The sequence below is a fragment of the Phalangium opilio genome, unplaced genomic scaffold (assembly GCF_054372755.1).
Source record: "Phalangium opilio isolate 3A_F unplaced genomic scaffold, DU_Popi_V2 ptg000650l_1, whole genome shotgun sequence".
NCBI classification, from domain to species: domain Eukaryota; kingdom Metazoa; phylum Arthropoda; class Arachnida; order Opiliones; family Phalangiidae; genus Phalangium; species Phalangium opilio.
Genome location: NW_028324245.1, coordinates 61,482 through 78,412, shown reverse-complemented (window position 1 = coordinate 78,412; position 16,931 = coordinate 61,482). Strand labels below are relative to the sequence as shown.

At 36.0% G+C, this 16,931-nt stretch overlaps 4 protein-coding genes across 8 annotated transcripts; 2 read left to right on the top strand and 2 right to left on the bottom strand.

Moving 5' to 3' along the window:
• Window positions 1-237: 237 nt before the first annotated feature.
• Window positions 238-5,135, top strand: Ets97D (DNA-binding protein Ets97D). 2 transcript variants are annotated; one of them, XM_089862602.1, is made up of 9 exons: window positions 238-374; window positions 993-1,272; window positions 1,346-1,481; window positions 1,557-1,641; window positions 1,707-1,919; window positions 2,001-2,213; window positions 2,282-2,434; window positions 2,576-2,799; window positions 2,865-5,135. In XM_089862602.1, the coding sequence occupies exons 2-9, from the start codon at window positions 1,010-1,012 to the stop codon at window positions 3,063-3,065; spliced, it is 1,488 nt and encodes a 495-aa protein (XP_089718728.1). In that variant the 5' UTR covers window positions 238-374; window positions 993-1,009; the 3' UTR covers window positions 3,066-5,135. The 2 variants fall into 2 exon arrangements, with proteins under 2 accessions (XP_089718728.1, XP_089718729.1); XM_089862603.1 differs by lacking the exon at window positions 238-374 and adding an exon at window positions 434-452.
• A 247-nt stretch (window positions 5,136-5,382) lies between these two features.
• On the top strand, window positions 5,383-7,042 carry U2af38 (U2 small nuclear riboprotein auxiliary factor 38). 4 transcript variants are annotated; one of them, XM_089862608.1, is made up of 7 exons: window positions 5,383-5,518; window positions 5,711-5,798; window positions 5,862-5,919; window positions 6,012-6,109; window positions 6,177-6,382; window positions 6,460-6,555; window positions 6,627-7,042. In XM_089862608.1, the coding sequence occupies exons 1-7, from the start codon at window positions 5,475-5,477 to the stop codon at window positions 6,823-6,825; spliced, it is 789 nt and encodes a 262-aa protein (XP_089718734.1). In that variant the 5' UTR covers window positions 5,383-5,474; the 3' UTR covers window positions 6,826-7,042. The 4 variants fall into 4 exon arrangements, with proteins under 4 accessions (XP_089718734.1, XP_089718733.1, XP_089718732.1 ...); XM_089862607.1 differs by having other exon boundaries at window positions 6,009-6,109; XM_089862606.1 differs by having other exon boundaries at window positions 5,862-5,928.
• Window positions 6,954-9,426, bottom strand: LOC149588378 (uncharacterized). The gene is made up of 6 exons (XM_089862604.1): window positions 9,212-9,426; window positions 9,005-9,149; window positions 8,657-8,935; window positions 8,350-8,439; window positions 8,158-8,274; window positions 6,954-8,089 (listed from the first exon to the last, which is right to left on the bottom strand). Exons 1-6 carry the CDS (start codon window positions 9,347-9,349, stop codon window positions 8,031-8,033), a joined length of 828 nt encoding a protein of 275 aa, XP_089718730.1. The 5' UTR covers window positions 9,350-9,426; the 3' UTR covers window positions 6,954-8,030.
• Window positions 9,427-14,338: 4,912 nt separating this feature from the next.
• LOC149588377 (uncharacterized) lies at window positions 14,339-16,398 on the bottom strand. Its single transcript, XM_089862713.1, has one exon. It carries the CDS (start codon window positions 16,247-16,249, stop codon window positions 15,182-15,184), a length of 1,068 nt encoding a protein of 355 aa, XP_089718839.1. The 5' UTR covers window positions 16,250-16,398; the 3' UTR covers window positions 14,339-15,181.
• Between the last annotated feature and the right edge of the window lie 533 nt (window positions 16,399-16,931).

Below are 16,931 nucleotides of genomic sequence, written 5' to 3'. Positions count from 1 at the left end.
TACCCACCCAAGTAGAAGCGCGTTCAGTACACTTTAACAGAGAATACGGTGCAATATATTTTCTAAAGCGGTTATTTTTAGGTTTGCTGTTCTGAACGACACTCGTTCAGTCGGGAGGTTCACATTCCGCAAAATCCGGTCACATGATTCAATAGACTAAATAGTGAAGAGAGACTAGTAACGTTTTCTAAGCGGCTATAGAAAGCTATTACGTTTTATTCTATAGTCGAGTGTAGATGCTTGTCCATCTTTTTACGTATCGTTGCTGCGTGATGGTCCTAGAGAGCCTAAGCCATTTCCTCCTGTCTGCAACTTCCTGCCATTTTTAATTTTAATTTTATCGCGGTAATTTTATCCCTTTTCTTTGACCCGAGGTAAGCTACTTAATTTTACTTTAATTATCTCTTACAGCTGGTAAATAGGAGTAATTTATGCGCTTTTAAAGCTACCAAGTAAGCGTACACGCCTAAAGCCAGATGTAGGCCTATTTACGCGCGTCACATCCGGAAGTGGGTCTAATGGCGGCTTTATTTTCCAACTTCCTCTCGCCCAAAAATTATTAAAATCCGACATCTTTATTTTTCCGATTTCAATCTTTTGATAAATAAAAATAATTTAAATAAGATATCCATTATATCTTTAAGTCAATAACAGCAATTATGAATGAAAATAGAGTGTATTTTATCATTAAAATGATAATTCATTGCATATTATACATTTTAAACGCAATTAAAAGGCTGGAACCCAAATATGTGCCTTAGGCGTTTTAGTTTCAGGGCCGGGGCTTGGGATGGCCTTGAAATAAGACCGAACTGGGGTTAATTAGTTATGTATGATTATATAATTAACATAATTAACGTGTATATATATCTGTAATTAGGCCTATATACTTATATTCCAATTCTAATATGATGTATGTTGAAGTATAAAGATAGTTTTGGATTATAATCTTACATCAATTAATTAAATTAATTAATTGTAAAATCCTAAAGGGGATTAAAGTTACTAGATGAAACGGGCAGCTGGGTCAGCGGTGGCTTCAGCCAATCGCTCAATAAATCACAGTAAAAAAACCAAAACAGCCTCATCAAGTTTCTCAGAGACAAATTTAGCTACATTAACATTGAAGGAAATATTACCCCATGAATCTGAGTCTATGATAGTAGAGGATTCCGAAAGGAATCATATAATACAAATTCAAAATGACTCTGAGATGGGAGAATCCTCCATGGCTTGTGATGATGAGGATGAGGATGGCTTACCCAATGACAGGTAATAATCTACCAAAAAAAAACCCGTCAACGGAAGATTTAACTTCAACTTCAACATTGACGTTTTTCCATAGCTGTGATATGGAATCGGGAATTATTGCTCAACACATGGACATAACTGAGCCATTAACAACATTAAGATCTCTTTTGGAGCAAAGAGTAGGGTTCTCCTTGATAGATTATGACTTTTATTTACAAGATGCTCAAGTGGTCAGTTTTACCTCATTGCCTTAAGTAATTGATTAATTGACCGACTCGTTAAACTGTTTAATAATTAAAATTAAGCTGGATGCATCAAAAAATCTTGTTAATCAATGTGTCCAAGGGGAAGGACTAGTTCAAGTTAATGTAGAAATAACTGAGAAAGATTGTAAGTCGTCAAACTTGTACAAAGTGTAGTAGTAGTAGTTTAAACTTTGATTTTATACTTAAAAGTTGTGAAGAAAATAAATATAGTTGACGTGTTAAAACCTGCTGAAGAAATTGTCACCGTAACACCGGAAGTTGAAGCTGAAACAACGCAGGAAATTGGTCAACCAGCAGTTATACGTAAAGTTGTTGCTCCTACTGAAGAAGAGGAGCAAGTAACAAGATGGGTGGCTTCACCCGAATTTCGGGAAAAACAAGAGAAATTGAAAATTCCCGCTGGTATAAATTTTGTTGCGATACGTTCAATTCAGTTTTATCTGTAATATATTTAATTATTTATGGTTAATTTATTGAATATAGAACCGAGTGAATGGAAACCATCTCACGTTCGACATTGGATACAATGGGCCTTTAACCATTTTAACCTACAGGGAATCACGTTATCAGATTGGGATATAACTGGAAAGGAATTATGCGACCTTTCTCACGGTGACTTCACAAAAAAAGTGCCCTATGATCCCAATGATCTCTTTTGGACTCATTTAGAACTCTTGAGAAAGTGCCAAATAGTTGGTAAGTATTTCTTTAGGAAGACAAGCTGGCTGTTACTGGATATATTTGGGTTGGTTCGTTCTTTTTAGCTGTTGTACAACAACCGTCCATTACGCAACAAGTAAATCAAATCTACACGATAGTAACTAAAAGTATGAGCATGCAAGCCAGAGGAAAGTCCAAAAGTCAGAGGCAATCTTCTCCGAGAGTAGCGTATGAGGGATGCCCTGGAAATAGAAGTGGTCCGCTTATTATACCATCAACTTATTCCCGATGCACGCGCCAAGGCTTAACGAATCTCGTCGTCGGGAATAAGCCTTGGTCATTCATTATATATATTTGAAACTTTTTAACCATATGTTATTTCCTTCTCTCTTTAACAGGAAACAATGGTCAAATACAGCTTTGGCAATTTTTATTGGAAATGTTGACGGATTTCCAATGTCGAGATTATATTCAGTGGATAGGAGTCGAGGGGGAATTTAAATTAAATAACCCCGAGATGGTGGCGCAGCTATGGGGACAACGGAAAAATAAACCCACTATGAATTATGAAAAACTTAGTAGGGCATTACGTTACTATTACGACGGTGATATGATAGCCAAAGTAATGGTTTCCGCAAACATATAGATTGGTTAGATTTAATTAATTTCTTTTAAACTCTTTTATAGGTTCATGGGAAACGTTTTGTCTATAAATTTGTGTGTGATTTGAAGAGTTTGTTAGGTTACAGTGCCGAAGAATTAAAAAGATTGGTTAGTGGGTGTAGTGATGGTAAGATTAACCCCAATAACGTCACGAGTGGAACTGCTATGGTACCCTACATGATTGATTTAAATCAAGCCCTCGTTTTAGCCAATACGAGTTCGTGAAAATTGAAAAACTCTTTCAATTAGCCTTATTCCTGATCAACGCCATCTACCCATAGCGGTGACTTTGAGAACTACTGTAAGCGGCAAGCCAATCAGATGTCGCTAAAATCTGGTGACGTCATTTTTGGTAAGACCCGAGAGTGCCAGTCAGTGACGTCACCAGATTTTAGCGACATCTGATTGGCTTGCCGCTTACAGTAGTTCTCAAAGTCGCCGCTATGGGTAGGTGGCGCTGATCAGGAATAAGGCTAATTTGTATATTTAATACTTCAGCAATTCACACACACTATTTTTTAAACAAATACATGTAAAGGGGTTTCTTTTCTCGAACATTTCAAATCAAAATTTCTCGGTTTTTTTTTATAGTTATTCAGTTATTTCTTTATTTAAATATGATAAATTATCATAAATAATTCATGAAGCATAAAGAGCATTCCAACTATATTTAAATACATAGGCCTAAATACCAGTTATTTGCCTTTTTCTTGAACAAATTAGTTGTAAATAATATTGCACATGTATGATGTGTTGGATAAACAAACGATATTGTTCTGGAATACATGAATAGTAGTTTGGATTGGTATTTTATATAAATATATAAATATCCGCCTTATTCCCGAATCCCGATGCGTGTACCAAGGCTTAACTGACAGATCTGCCCATAGATATATTAAAAGGGTAGATACACAATTCAATGGGAGGTCGACGCGGAAGGGGCAACGAGCAGACAGCCGCTATTTTCTGGGGGTAGCCGTATAAAACGCCATCTATCGGGAACTTTCGAAACTAAATTAAAGGATGAGCTTAGAGTAGTGGCACTCTATGTTAACCCCCTATAGGGCATAATAAGTCAAACCCTCGGAGATGCCATTACTCCATTTTATACGAGCTAAGAGCGGAAAAACGTATTTTATAAATTTTACACCTGTAAAATCTTTTAAAAAACACTTGGAACTTGTATTTCTACTTACTTTCGAGGAAATACCACCGTTTTCTGGAGGTAAGAGTCTTTTTTTATACATTTATTAGTAATAAAAACATTAAGGCGAGCTAAGCCTTGGTCTTGTAAAACACGGCAGATTAGTGATTAGCGCGAGGATTAGCGTCGTTTTCAAAATCACTAATCTGCCGTGTTTTACAAGACCAAGGCTTAGCTCGCCTTAATGTTTTTATTACTAATAAATGTATAAAAAAAGACTCTTACCTCCAGAAAACGGTGGTATTTCCTCGAAAGTAAGTAGAAATACAAGTTCCAAGTGTTTTTTAAAAGATTTTACAGGTGTAAAATTTATAAAATACGTTTTTCCGCTCTTAGCTCGTATAAAATGGAGTAATGGCATCTCCGAGGGTTTGACTTATTATGCCCTATAGGGAGTTAACATAGAGTGCCACTCATCCTTATGATAGTTCCAATTTTGGCCGCTAATTTGTCCCCGATAGATGGCGTTTTATACGGCTACCCCCAGAAAATAGCGGCTGTCTGCTCGTTGCCCCTTCCGCGTTTTTTCGTTAAGCCTAAGCCAGCGAAGTGGATCTAGACCCTTTATAGTTTTACTATATCTATGGATCTGCCTGTAATGATGCGTCGTCTGCTTCATAGTTGAAACGTTTCATTAAACACCGTAAGCCTTGGAATAAGGTGGATTAAATATGTTTGGTTTTTTTAAAGGCTAATATAAATTTTTGGGGACCAAGATTAATTATAGATAATTTTCATATGGATTATTTATAGCTTTTTTTTGAAGGTCGTAAAAGATAAACTTTCAGTCCGTCAGACTCATTTCGACCATAATTATCTTTATTAACTTTACTAAATACCTATCATAATCATTTTCAGTTTGGATGTGTAAGAAATACGGTCATAAATACCCGTCGGGGCAATTTAATTGGTTTAAATATGTAATATATTACTGGTAAAACATGCTCTGTGTATAAAAGAATCATTTAATAGTCACAGAAGATTGTCGAAATCGTAATTAAAAGAATTAGTTAGAAATTTTAAAAAGCGATTTCGCAATCATTGTATGGAAATATAATCCACTACTTAAATAAAAAAGAGGTTAATTTTTATTTGGTTTCTAGCGTTTTTGCGTAGTTTTAACTTAAGACTTGGTCAAAATTATGCGCGAACAGTTGTTTTAAATTTGGCGGGAAGCTCAAGAACTGCAACGAGTAATTTGATTGGTTTCTGTTTCTTGGTTTTTGTTCCTAATACCGTTTTCCATTGGCTGCTAGTTATTTTCCACCATGGAGTAATATTTGAAGAGACGTAGCTGTTATGTGAAATTTTTAAGAAGATATTAATGCCACTACAGTAAAATTACTCCATGGAATATTCAATGGCAACCCACCGGAGGCTTCTTCTGTTCTTCACAAGAACAACAAGGCGGCTCATTTCGGGAAACAAAGATGGCCGAGTATCTAGCCTCGATTTTCGGTACAGAAAAGGACAAGTAAGTTTAATTTAATGTTAATTTATTATTATTTTGAATGATTACTAAGTGTTGCAAGCGTAAATTCATATTAGTTTGTATAGTTACACTGTGTTCAGGTTTAAGACACAAGTTACTTTTTGCTTCTGAATGAAGACCAAGGCTTAACGTACCTAAAATAATAATTTAAATGGTCTCTAATTAATTTTTAAGAGTCAACTGTTCGTTTTACTTCAAAATCGGAGCCTGCCGTCATGGAGATCGATGTTCCAGGATTCATAACAAGCCAACTTTTAGCCAGGTAACGCATTTCTGTAGCTTTTAAGGTCTTAACAGCAATTTAACATAATTTTCTCATTTTTAGACGGTTCTACTTCAAAACCTCTACCACAACCCTCAAAATTCAGCACAATCTGCCGATGGTTCGCACTGTAATAAAATATAAATTAAAAACTAACTCGCGGACAGACCGCCATATCTAGAGAACATAATACTTTTTTTGAAATTTCAGTAGTCATGTGTCTGTCCACCGCTGGAAATGTCAGTGAGGAAGAAATGCAAGAACACTTTGACAACTTCTTTGAAGATGTCTTTGTTGAGTTGGAAGATAAAGTAAGGCTCAGTTTTATTATTTCTCGCTTAAAATAAGTATTAAAATTATTCATTAACCCTTTTTAAGTATGGAGAGATTGAAGAAATGAATGTTTGCGATAATTTGGGCGATCATTTAGTTGGAAATGTCTATGTAAAATTTAGAAGAGAGGAAGATGCTGAAAAAGCAGTGGCTGATTTGAACAATCGGTGGTTTTCTGGACGCCCAGTTTACGCTGAACTTTCCCCAGTAACTGATTTTCGTGAAGCTTGTTGCAGGCAATATGAAATGGGGTAATTATCAATCAACTAACGAGTTCATTTATTATTATGAACTCCAAGTTAACTCTTTAACCTTGTTTATATTATAGAGAATGCACTCGTAGTGGATTTTGTAACTTCATGCATTTGAAACCAATTTCAAGAGAGTTGAGAAGAGAGTTATATGGCAGAAGAAGACGCAGAAGGTTAAAGTTCAATAAAAATTAAACTAGGGGATTTTTTTTTGACCATATTTTGTTTTGATCTACTTTTTTAGGTCAAGAACAGTTTCAAGATCAAGAAGCAGGGAACGTAAGAGATCCAGGAGCAGGGAAAGACGTAGAAGAAGCAGAAGTGGGGGAAGAGCCCCACCACGTGGATCACGGTCAAGAAGCAGGGAACGTAGAGCTTCTAGGAGCAGGAGTAAGGATAAGAAAGAGAGGGAGATCAGGGATGAAAGACCAGGGAGATTTTAAGAAGATTGAAAACAACTTCATTGTCTATTATATTCTTTTCATGATGTGACTTATTTCTCTGTTTGGATTTGGTTAGGAATTCAATTCAATTCAATTCAATTCAATTATTGTGAAATCATAAATATTCACTCACTATCACACTTAGTGATTTATTTTCATTTTATTTTTTATTATCACATAATTAAAGAAAGAAAAAATAAAAATCATTTCCAAAGTATCAATTCATTCTTTTACCTTAAAGTTATATTTTAATGTAGAAATTAGGGGTGTGCGGGTACCCGATACCCGAAGATTACCCGTTCGGGTATCGGGTCGGGTACCCGCCCCGATACCCGACAATGACTTTTCCAACAATTCGAAACTACTCGGGTAGTAAAAAATACTCCCCCCATTACCCGTGACAAGCCGAAACAGGTTGTCGGGTTATTCGCGGGTAGAAAAATAGGAATCAGTCCAGTTTAAAATTAATCGGAATTTTTAAGAATGACGAAATGCCCAGAAACACTGTTTCAAGGTGAAATATGGTTCACATAAGGTGATAGTTTCTTTTCGAGAAAGACTAGAATCACCGCACACAGCTCGACACACCTATACCTTGCCAGTATTCTGTGTTGAAATAGGGACTTGGCATTACTACGTCATGAAACGTCAGGCTACCTTCCACTAATGCTAAAAAACATACCAGGAGGAGGGGCTTATATAGCTTTCATTGTGTAAAAAAACATACCATAATGGCGCTGGGGGCGGAGTTAAGCCCCAATTGCCAAGTCCCTGTAACACCTAGAATTGACTTCAATTCAGATATAACTGTAAAAATATTGTACTGAAGGGGAATTTTTGAAGGAAGTATCTATTTATTTAACCCTAATTATCCGAAAAACATTTGGGTACCCACCCCGATAACTATTGGTCTTAACTCTTAACTTTTAATACCCGACTATTACCCGACAACCATTTTTCGGCTAAGCCTAATTACCCGAATACCCGACAAAAATTCGGGTACCCGCCCCGATACCCGAAAACAATATTTTTGATTACCCGAACCCGATTCGAAATTGAAAAATCACTACCCGCACACCCCTAGTAGAAATAGTTTAAAATCTAAAAGATATAACAAGAATAATTAATTAATTAATTGTTAATTAATTAATTAATTAATAGACTTAGTGACCATAGAATCTCTAGTCCCAAATGATTGAAATGAATCAATTTTTAACAATTAAATCATGATAACCACAAACCATATTGGCAGGAACGGCTTTATCTATAATTAAAAGATTAAAATATAATCACCATTAATTAATATTTAATTAAGTATGAATATTATTTTACCAATCATCTTAGGATAGGCTAAATTTAGATTTTTCATTATTTCCACAAATTCTTCCTTGTTTTTTGATAATCTTGGGTTAAATTTCTTTTCTTCTCCAACTGTGGTCACAGTTTGACCTTTGAAAGATGAAATAAATCATATTTAATTCATTTTAAATTTATTAATTAGCTAAAATAATTAGTAGAACCAACCTTTATAATCATGAGCTGGATATAACATGTAATGATCTGGCAATGAAAATACTTGGGAATGTACCGATTCATAAAGACGTTCTGGTGAACCTATTTTTAATAAATTTAATTAATTATCTCCCCTTTTACTAATATTTAATTAATCATCTCCCCTTTTACTAATATTTAATTAATCATCTCCCCTTTTACTAATATTTAATTAATTATCTCCCCTTTTACTAATGTTTAATTAATCATCTCCCCTTTTACTAATATTTAATTAATCATCTCCCCTTGTACTAATTAAAGAATCTTAATTAAACAATACCTTGTTGAAAATCAGTTCTACCACATCCTCTAATTAGAACAGCATCTCCAGTGAAAGCTTTACCAGCTTTATGATGGACATAAGTAACGCAACCATCAGTGTGTCCAGGGGTAGGACGGACTTCTATTTCTTGATTTCCTACTGTTATAATTTCTCCAGGTTCAACATGAACATCCGCTTTAGCTCCTGAAGCTTTTGAAATAACGCTTTTACAAGTTGATTGCTTTTCCTTAATCTTCCCAGTTCCAGTAACATGGTCAGCATGAACGTGAGTATTAGCTTTGAATGTTAAAGGGGTGTATGTGTGTTAAAAGATGGGAGTTGAATAGATTGGTGTTAATCTTATACCAGCGTAAATTAAATTTAGGCCAAGTTCCGTAATTAGTTGTAAGTCTCTCTCTACACGTTCTTCGACAGGGTCAATTAGAATGGCTTCTTTAGTGTCATTATCACCAAGAATATAGGTGTATGTTGAACTTGTAGGATCAAAGAGCTATAAAACAATATTACGTAATTTGCTTAATTTTTTAATGAATATTCTTAAAGATTACTTACTTGGCGAAATATTAAAGATGACATATTCGTTTGGGTTTTAATTCCAAAAGAAATTAAACTCGGAGGATGTGCGGACACTATTTTTTTTGGGAAATTTTTCGCGAAAATTTGTATAAGGTTTCTAGAAATATACGTCATTCTCTTTCTGGGTAAAATATTGTATTTTTAATTTCATAGATGGCTCTAGTATCTCTAGAGACTCGCTAATTGGGCGCGAACGACACACTTTTCAATCCGAAGAAGACGACGTGAGTTCGGGGTCATGACCTAGTAAAAATGGCGGGTAACCGACACTAACCGTGTTAAGTCTGCGAAGGTTTGTGGTCAGCCTTAAAAGAATTTTTAGAAGATAAAAAAGGTAATAAAATAATAATTATTGTGTTTATAGTCCGTTTTGGGGTATTATTGTTAATGATTAAAGGAAATTTTGGATATATTTAGTAATATTTTGCTATTTTAGCTTTATTTCTTTTGTATACTAATTTGGTATACGAAAATTTTCTCCCCACCCCTAGATGGCTCTCAAGATAGTTCATTAAATTTTGGATATTCCTTCCTTAAGTTGCATCTTGATTGAACTGAACTAAACCACACTCCATTAGCCTTCACCTTAAGGTTACTTTCAAGTTCTTGAACTTCGTGACCCGGCGGGAAAAAATTATAACGGAAAATTCGGGAATACTGTATGCAAATGAAAATACACCCCAAGTCCGCCATATTGATGTCATAGAGATTCAACTAAACCGTAAGTTTTTCTTTACGACATTTAGTAAAGTTGGGAAATATAAATGACGTTAGTTTCCCCAGCTTGTGGGTCAGCACCCTATGACAAGGGTATTGAGTGGGAGTGGGTGTGGGGCTTGTCGAGGGTTAGTAAAAACGCAATCGCTGTAATATTTGACGTAGAAATGAAATTCATTCAGCCGGTTTTTCCGTAACACCTGTCATTTCTACGCGTACATGTACTTTGTAGACGAATGCAGGCGAAGTACGTGTATTGTAGCAAAAGCTCTAAACGATAGACGCGTGGCTTAGTTTTATTTACCACAATATTTATATTCGTCAATTTTAGTTTCAACCATTTTTAATTATAATGCTGATTAAGACATTTATTTAATCACCTTATCTTATACCCATATTTTATGACGCAAATTCACTATGACGTTATAAGTATTCTTTATTGTATTAGGGTTGATAGATACTATTTTAAGCTTTATCAAACGATTGATTTATGAAAAGGGTAACGAAATTTCCATGCCACCCCCAAAACATTGAAAAAAGAAATTTTTATTAAAAGGAAATAATGATTTCTGGAATTCATATCAGTTAAACATCCGTTTTCAACGAAATTACAGTATGTTATATTGAGGCTTGGCTTCCGCTCCTCTATTCTATGGAAGTTAGGTCACGTGGTTAACTTAAGGGTTTTGTTTCCCGCGTTGAAATAATTCTTTATCTTATTCTTATTTTTCGACTCTTAAAGAATTCATTCTTCCCTAACATGGCCATTTTTAAGAATAAACAGTAATAGGTTAGTTAGATTAGGTAAGATTAGACTGTTTTAGGGATAGGGTTAGATTTCTAGTCATTTATTTTGTCATTTTATACAAAATGACTTGCAAAATTTGGTTAGCTATTCCTTATAAATTTCTATAAACTTTGAAATCAATGAAGTAGAATTTGCTTATCTCACATCTAATGGGTATTTTACCATTTTTAGCAAAATAGGCAAAAGCTTATAAACAAATTAATATACGACACACCTCTTCTGCTAGTTTTAAATCCTATAGTGACGTCAGTAACTTAACCTTCATATTCTCCGCAATGAATTACATAATAGCGTCCCTTCTCTCTTCCTCCCGCTCCCCCAAAGAAAAAAATAAACCTATTCCAACTTCATATTTTTATCAGTCCGCGAAGTTTTGGCGCCAATATTTTGCAGCGTATCTTCTCTAGTTTTTCTAGGGAATGGGAAAGCGAGAGAATTTTGATTGCGTCATTAAAAGCGCGGTTTTTTTTCTCTCACTCGAAACATAACCACGTGCTATTGTTTTTAAACATTTTAAACTCGAGTTTTACAAGATAACAAGTCAAAAACGATATTTCTTCTTTCTTTTTGATAAAGTTGGAAATTAAATCGTGCGTCATATCATTTGCGCAAGAAATCTTTGAATAAATAATATTCAAGATTTGATAAATTTCATCCCATTTAGGCCTAGCTTTATTTAATTTATCAATCGTAATTTTCACGTTATTACACCTAAAAACACTTAGCCATTCTGAGTAGAATATCAAATATTTCGAAAAATTCTAATATTTAAAAATATTAATAATAATATTGAAAACGGCGTGACGTATTTACGGGTTATAAAAATTCTTAAACAAGGCGTGATTTGATTTAAATCTTCGATTAAGGTCAACCAAAACTGGTTAAAACCAGAAATAACCCAACTCTATTTTGAAAGAAACGCCTAGCTTTTTTAGTTTTTAAATTTAATTCAATTTGATCGTGAATTGCGGATGTTTTTCAATAACATTGTCCCTGAAATTTGGAGATGAAAAAGAGAGAGAGAAAGAGATATCTAGGAATATTATCTATCTATATACGCTAGCAAAGAATGTCGTAATCAATGAGTATACTTAATCCGCCTTTGATGTTACAAAAACAATGAATAGATGATGATGAAATATTTAATATCCACCCTTGTAATGTTTGATGATTATTTCTCTCTAATTCAAAATATGGGTTGGTCCTTTTTTTATCATTTAAGCCGCACAAAATGTAAACAGAAATCGTACGATGTCTCGAAAAATGTACATCTGGGCGCTTTTTTTTTTTTTTTTTTTTGATATCTCGTAATTACTATTGGAAGTTACTGAAGAATATTTCTCAATATCCGTTTTGTTATCCCCCATCATGCCATATCTTAAGACCCTTAAATTTATCCTAATCTATCATACCATCGCCTCTTAATTGTTATTAAGGGCCAATTTCGTAATAATATTGCTTATTTCGCAAACTTTGGTCTACTCCGATGCTCGTATTATTATTATTGTGGAATATCTTCCTTTCCCAAGGTCGCCCACCAATTATGACTCTCCCCACCCAATATTGTTACGATTGCGAATGTGATACTTTGGGTTTTTAGTGTGTTTGATCGTACGTGGAATGCTCGAGAAATTACTCTTATCTCTAATTCGTTGATAAGTTAACTGAGAATTAGGAATTTGATTGCGAAATATTTGTTATTAATCGTGAAATGGGGAAATGAATTTTATTTCTTTTCTTTCCTTACAATCTATAATATTTTGTATGACATTGCTGTTTTTGAATTTATCAGGATGTGTTTGGGCTTGTTTTATACTGTATTTCTAAGAACTTTGCTTCTTAATTTGAAATTATTTAATTTGGCAAAAGATTTGGTTCCCAAATAAATACATTAAATATGTATACAGGGTGTTTTTGAAAAGTCTGGTGGGATAAATTAAGGGGGGATGTATGTATGTATGTATGTATGTATGTATGTATGTATGTATGTATGTATGTATGTATGTATGTATGTATGTATGTATGTATGTATGTATGTATGTATGTATGTATGTATGTATGTGTGTATGTATGTATGTATCTATGTATGTTCTTTGGAAAATCAATTTTGAGTCGAAAATGTTCTATACTTCTATCTCCATTTTGAAACTGTCCGGGTCACTGTTTTCAAGTTAAGATTGAGATGATCTCTTAAATTTAATTAAGAAACTGATTTAGACAATGATTTATAATTGTATCAAGGGGTCTTCCCTAAAACACTCAAGTCATAATAACTCGGAAGCAGTGTCCCTTGTGGAAATCAAAATGGAGGTAGAAGTTACATTTTCCACTCGGAATTTCCCAAAGAACATCCCACGGAGAAGTTGAGAAACAAAACCTTGAACTTGAGCCAATACACGGACCATTACGGGTAAACTAACATCTGGAACCAATACCCTCCTTTAGACCATAGTCGTAGAACCGAAAAACATATTAATACTTAATTGGCCATCTGGAAATTTTCGCAAAAATATTTCACCCAAAATATTTCAAAAGAAAAGTCGTTTTCAAAAAGTTTCAAAAGTCAGAAACTCTTTTTTATAGTTCAATATTTAGATACCGTCTGTTGTTTTTCACATAATATTCAATATAGGCCTATGAATAATTATGTGTAAGTTTCGAAACTTTATACTATGTTTCAATATATATATATCGATAAACAGAGCTTCGGAATATTAAAAAGAAAAAAAAAACAAACAAGAGGCTTCAACATCGATTAGATTATATTATAGATGAATATTCCACGAAAGCCTATAAACATATCAAGCTAAGTACTCGACAGTCTCTCAATGTCAAGGTCACCCACTGAAAAATAATTGCTCTTAACGTCGATATATTGATTTGATTTGAAATAGCGTGATGAAGGAAATATCAAAGTTCACATTTCATACCCCTAATTTCTTATTAGATGATTAGACAGAAAGAATTTGAAATTATGTTAAATTCAGTAATGAAAACGTGATTTTTTTCTATAATTAACTAATTTTTTTTAATGGTTAAGGAAGAGATATGAGCATCGCTCTTGATTTTAGTTGCACTTGGCAATGGATGAAGTTTGAGCCAAAAGTATATTCATATTATCCAAGAATAAACATAAATATGTAACTAAGAAAAATATAGCTTTGATCTGAGAGATAAAAGTATATCAGACGAAAGATATCTTCATGAAATTTGATTTCAATTTGATATCTCCGTAATAATTAATAAAATAGACGTTTACGCCTATAATTTAGTTCAAATTGAGTCGCCTAAACGTTAATATTCATGGATTAAAATGAGTTAACTCGTGTTAGAGAGATGCAACCCCCGAATTTAAAAATAGATTAAATGCCATTGAAGTTTTTTTTTCTGGCTGTTGCGGCTTTATATCAAAGGAGAGGCTCCAAAATCTTTAACGATTTCCTCCTCCTCCTCCTCTCGTCGGCGGCATCTCACGCTGGAGTTCCTCTCGAGCTTCCCAAAAAAGGGAAGCCACTAGCTGCGCATTTCTCTTCCCTAACTTTACTTTTTTAAAAAAGTTTCCCAGGGATTTTTGGCGTCACAGCCTAAATCAATGTCATGGTTGGTTGTTATCCCTCGTGTGCTTCTGTCCCGCCTTTTTCCCGCTGTACCCAAAATAGATTTCTTTAATCCTCTTTTTCTTTTTTATCAAATCTCGTGACAACGTGGTGATGAGCGCGTGATCCTGACTCCCGCTTTATTTTTTGCCAAGTATAGCTAGCTGTTTATGTTACCTTACACTGGGAGAAGGGAGTTGGTTAGGGTCGTTTCAACATTATCTAATAGTGTAAAGTGACTTGTGGTGGTAGTGTCTCGAGCTTTTAACGAAATTTATATCTATTTCTGTTCTTTTTTTTTTTTTTTTTTATTAGAGAATCAGGGCCGATCGGGACCGCGGTCCGCTGGCCCGGCGTGGAGTACAAAATTCGGAGTAGTAATTTTTTTTTTGTTTTTTTTTTTTGTTTTTTTTTTAAATAAATATACATATATATAGAAGGCTACGAATATTCCATTGAAGGAGGACCAGATCCCTGAGGTGCCTAATGGCTGCATTCGTCATGGTGGAGACTGAAGAGAGGGTAATTGCCGACTCGGGAGCGACGCCGGAGAGTCGTCCGTCGAAGAAAGGGAAGTCAATGTGGGAAAGCGAGCCAGTTCGATGTGTTCATGCGTCCAAGTTGGTTGTGGGCCGTCCGAGCAAGCCCGGAGGCATGGGGTGTAATGTGAGTCTGTGGGAACTTGGGCGGGCTTAAAAGCGGCCCGCGGGCAAGGTGGCTTGTATATCATCAAGGGTGTTGGTAGGAATGCGTTTCCGTATATCACCCACTGCAAGCGTGTTGTTCTCCAATCTATTGATCGTGAGAGTGATCAGGGCGACGATGTCATCGACTGAGGTGGGGCGTTTTGTTAAATGGAGGGTTAGCTCCGCCAAGGCCTGGATAAGAGTGTCGGTGGTGCTCGTCACTGGTTGATAATGCGGGGTGGCGGAAGCATGGCGTAGGCTGGGAGGGGGTTGTCTGGAGTAAGGCTGTTTGGCGGTGTTGGCAGAAGGCGAGTTTAGTTCTGTTTCTTGGATGCGGCGATAAGCTTCTAGTTTGGGGATATTGGCAGTTTGTTGTAGCCGGAGGACTTTTATTTCCCTTAAACGTCTGGGGCAGTTGTGAGTTCGGGCTGGGTGTGGATCCTTGCAGTTGGCGCATTGGGGGGGGAGCTGTGCAGTCTTGTTTATCCGCGTGTGAGTCACCGCAGGTGTTGCATCTGAATGAGGCGCGGCAGTACTTGGCGGGATGGCCCCAACGTTTGCAATTCTTACAGAAAATAGGGCGTCTTTCGTACGGTTTTAGTTTAAAGTTCTGGTAGTAGAAGCGGACTTCCGCCGGGAGGGTCTCCGAGTTGAAGTTAAGTAGGTACATATGACTGGTTGGACCTAAGCGGGTAACGCTGGTAATGGTCTCGTTGGTTTTCCGTATCGCTTGAAGAATAGTATCTTCAGTGAGGGAAAGAGGGACTCCTGCTATTACCCCTTTTATGCCAGGTTCTCTGCTGGAGCCTGGCCGGTTGGGGGTGAAACCAACCCCAAGGACGTTTTTCCAAGTTTTGAGTACGTTGAGTTGAACCATCGTGTGAGGGGTAACCAACAACGCCCCCCCGCGGAGGACTTTCAAGTCCTTCACTTCTCCTAGTGTATTTTCGAGATGGTCGCAAAGCTGGATAAAGTTTACATCATGGAAGGTTCTCAAGTGCGGTTTTTTACGGTCTTCCGGGGTAAGGGGTTGTCCTCTTGTTAACTGGGGTTGGAGTATAATAGGTTCCAAGGGGAGTTCAAGTCTCTCCTGGTCCATACTTGTTGTGTCGTCTTCATGTTGGTCCGACGACGAGCCATCGTCAGAATCATTCCGGGAAGCATCGTCTGCTTTCTTTCGTTTTTTCTTCTTGCCAGCCGCAGGCATGGCTGAAGCGAAAGGGAAAGGAGGGAGAGAAAATAGGGGTAGAAAGGGAGGGAGAGAAAGGATAGAGGAAGAGAAAAGAACAGAAAACAACTAAATAAACAGAGCGAGCAGAGACAGAAAACACGACCGATCGCCACGAAAGCAAGCTTGTTTTTCTATTTCTGTTCTTTCACGTTCAACACCCGCGCAATCTCAAGGCTGCGAGGAATTTTGTAGTTTAAACAGTTTTTAATTACATCATCTGGGAATTTAGGGTTGTAACATTTCCGGTTCAGTATTCTTTCAAAGATCTCCTGTATATTAGAGTAGGGACAAGAACCCATATAATAGCTGAGAATATCCAATAGTTGTAATGTAGCAGCGTTATTAATATTATTTTGATTGGGGAAAGACACTAAGGCCCAAATTTTTAGGTTTCAACGTTCTCTTGACAAATTGGGTTCTTTATTTGGGTCATATTTGTTATTATTTATCAGCTTTGAGGCTTTGAGAATTAAATGTATTTCTGTATATTTGCATAGAGTTGAATTTTAACAGAACGAAACTGGAGCCCCCGTGTATTGCGGGAATTTTGGGAACACTTTTACAGGGGCAGGTAGAAAATACATGGGATCTTTTCATCCTGTACGTTGGCTTTGCCTTGAGCACCGGTGTCTAACGGGGTGTGGGTGAAACATTCCTA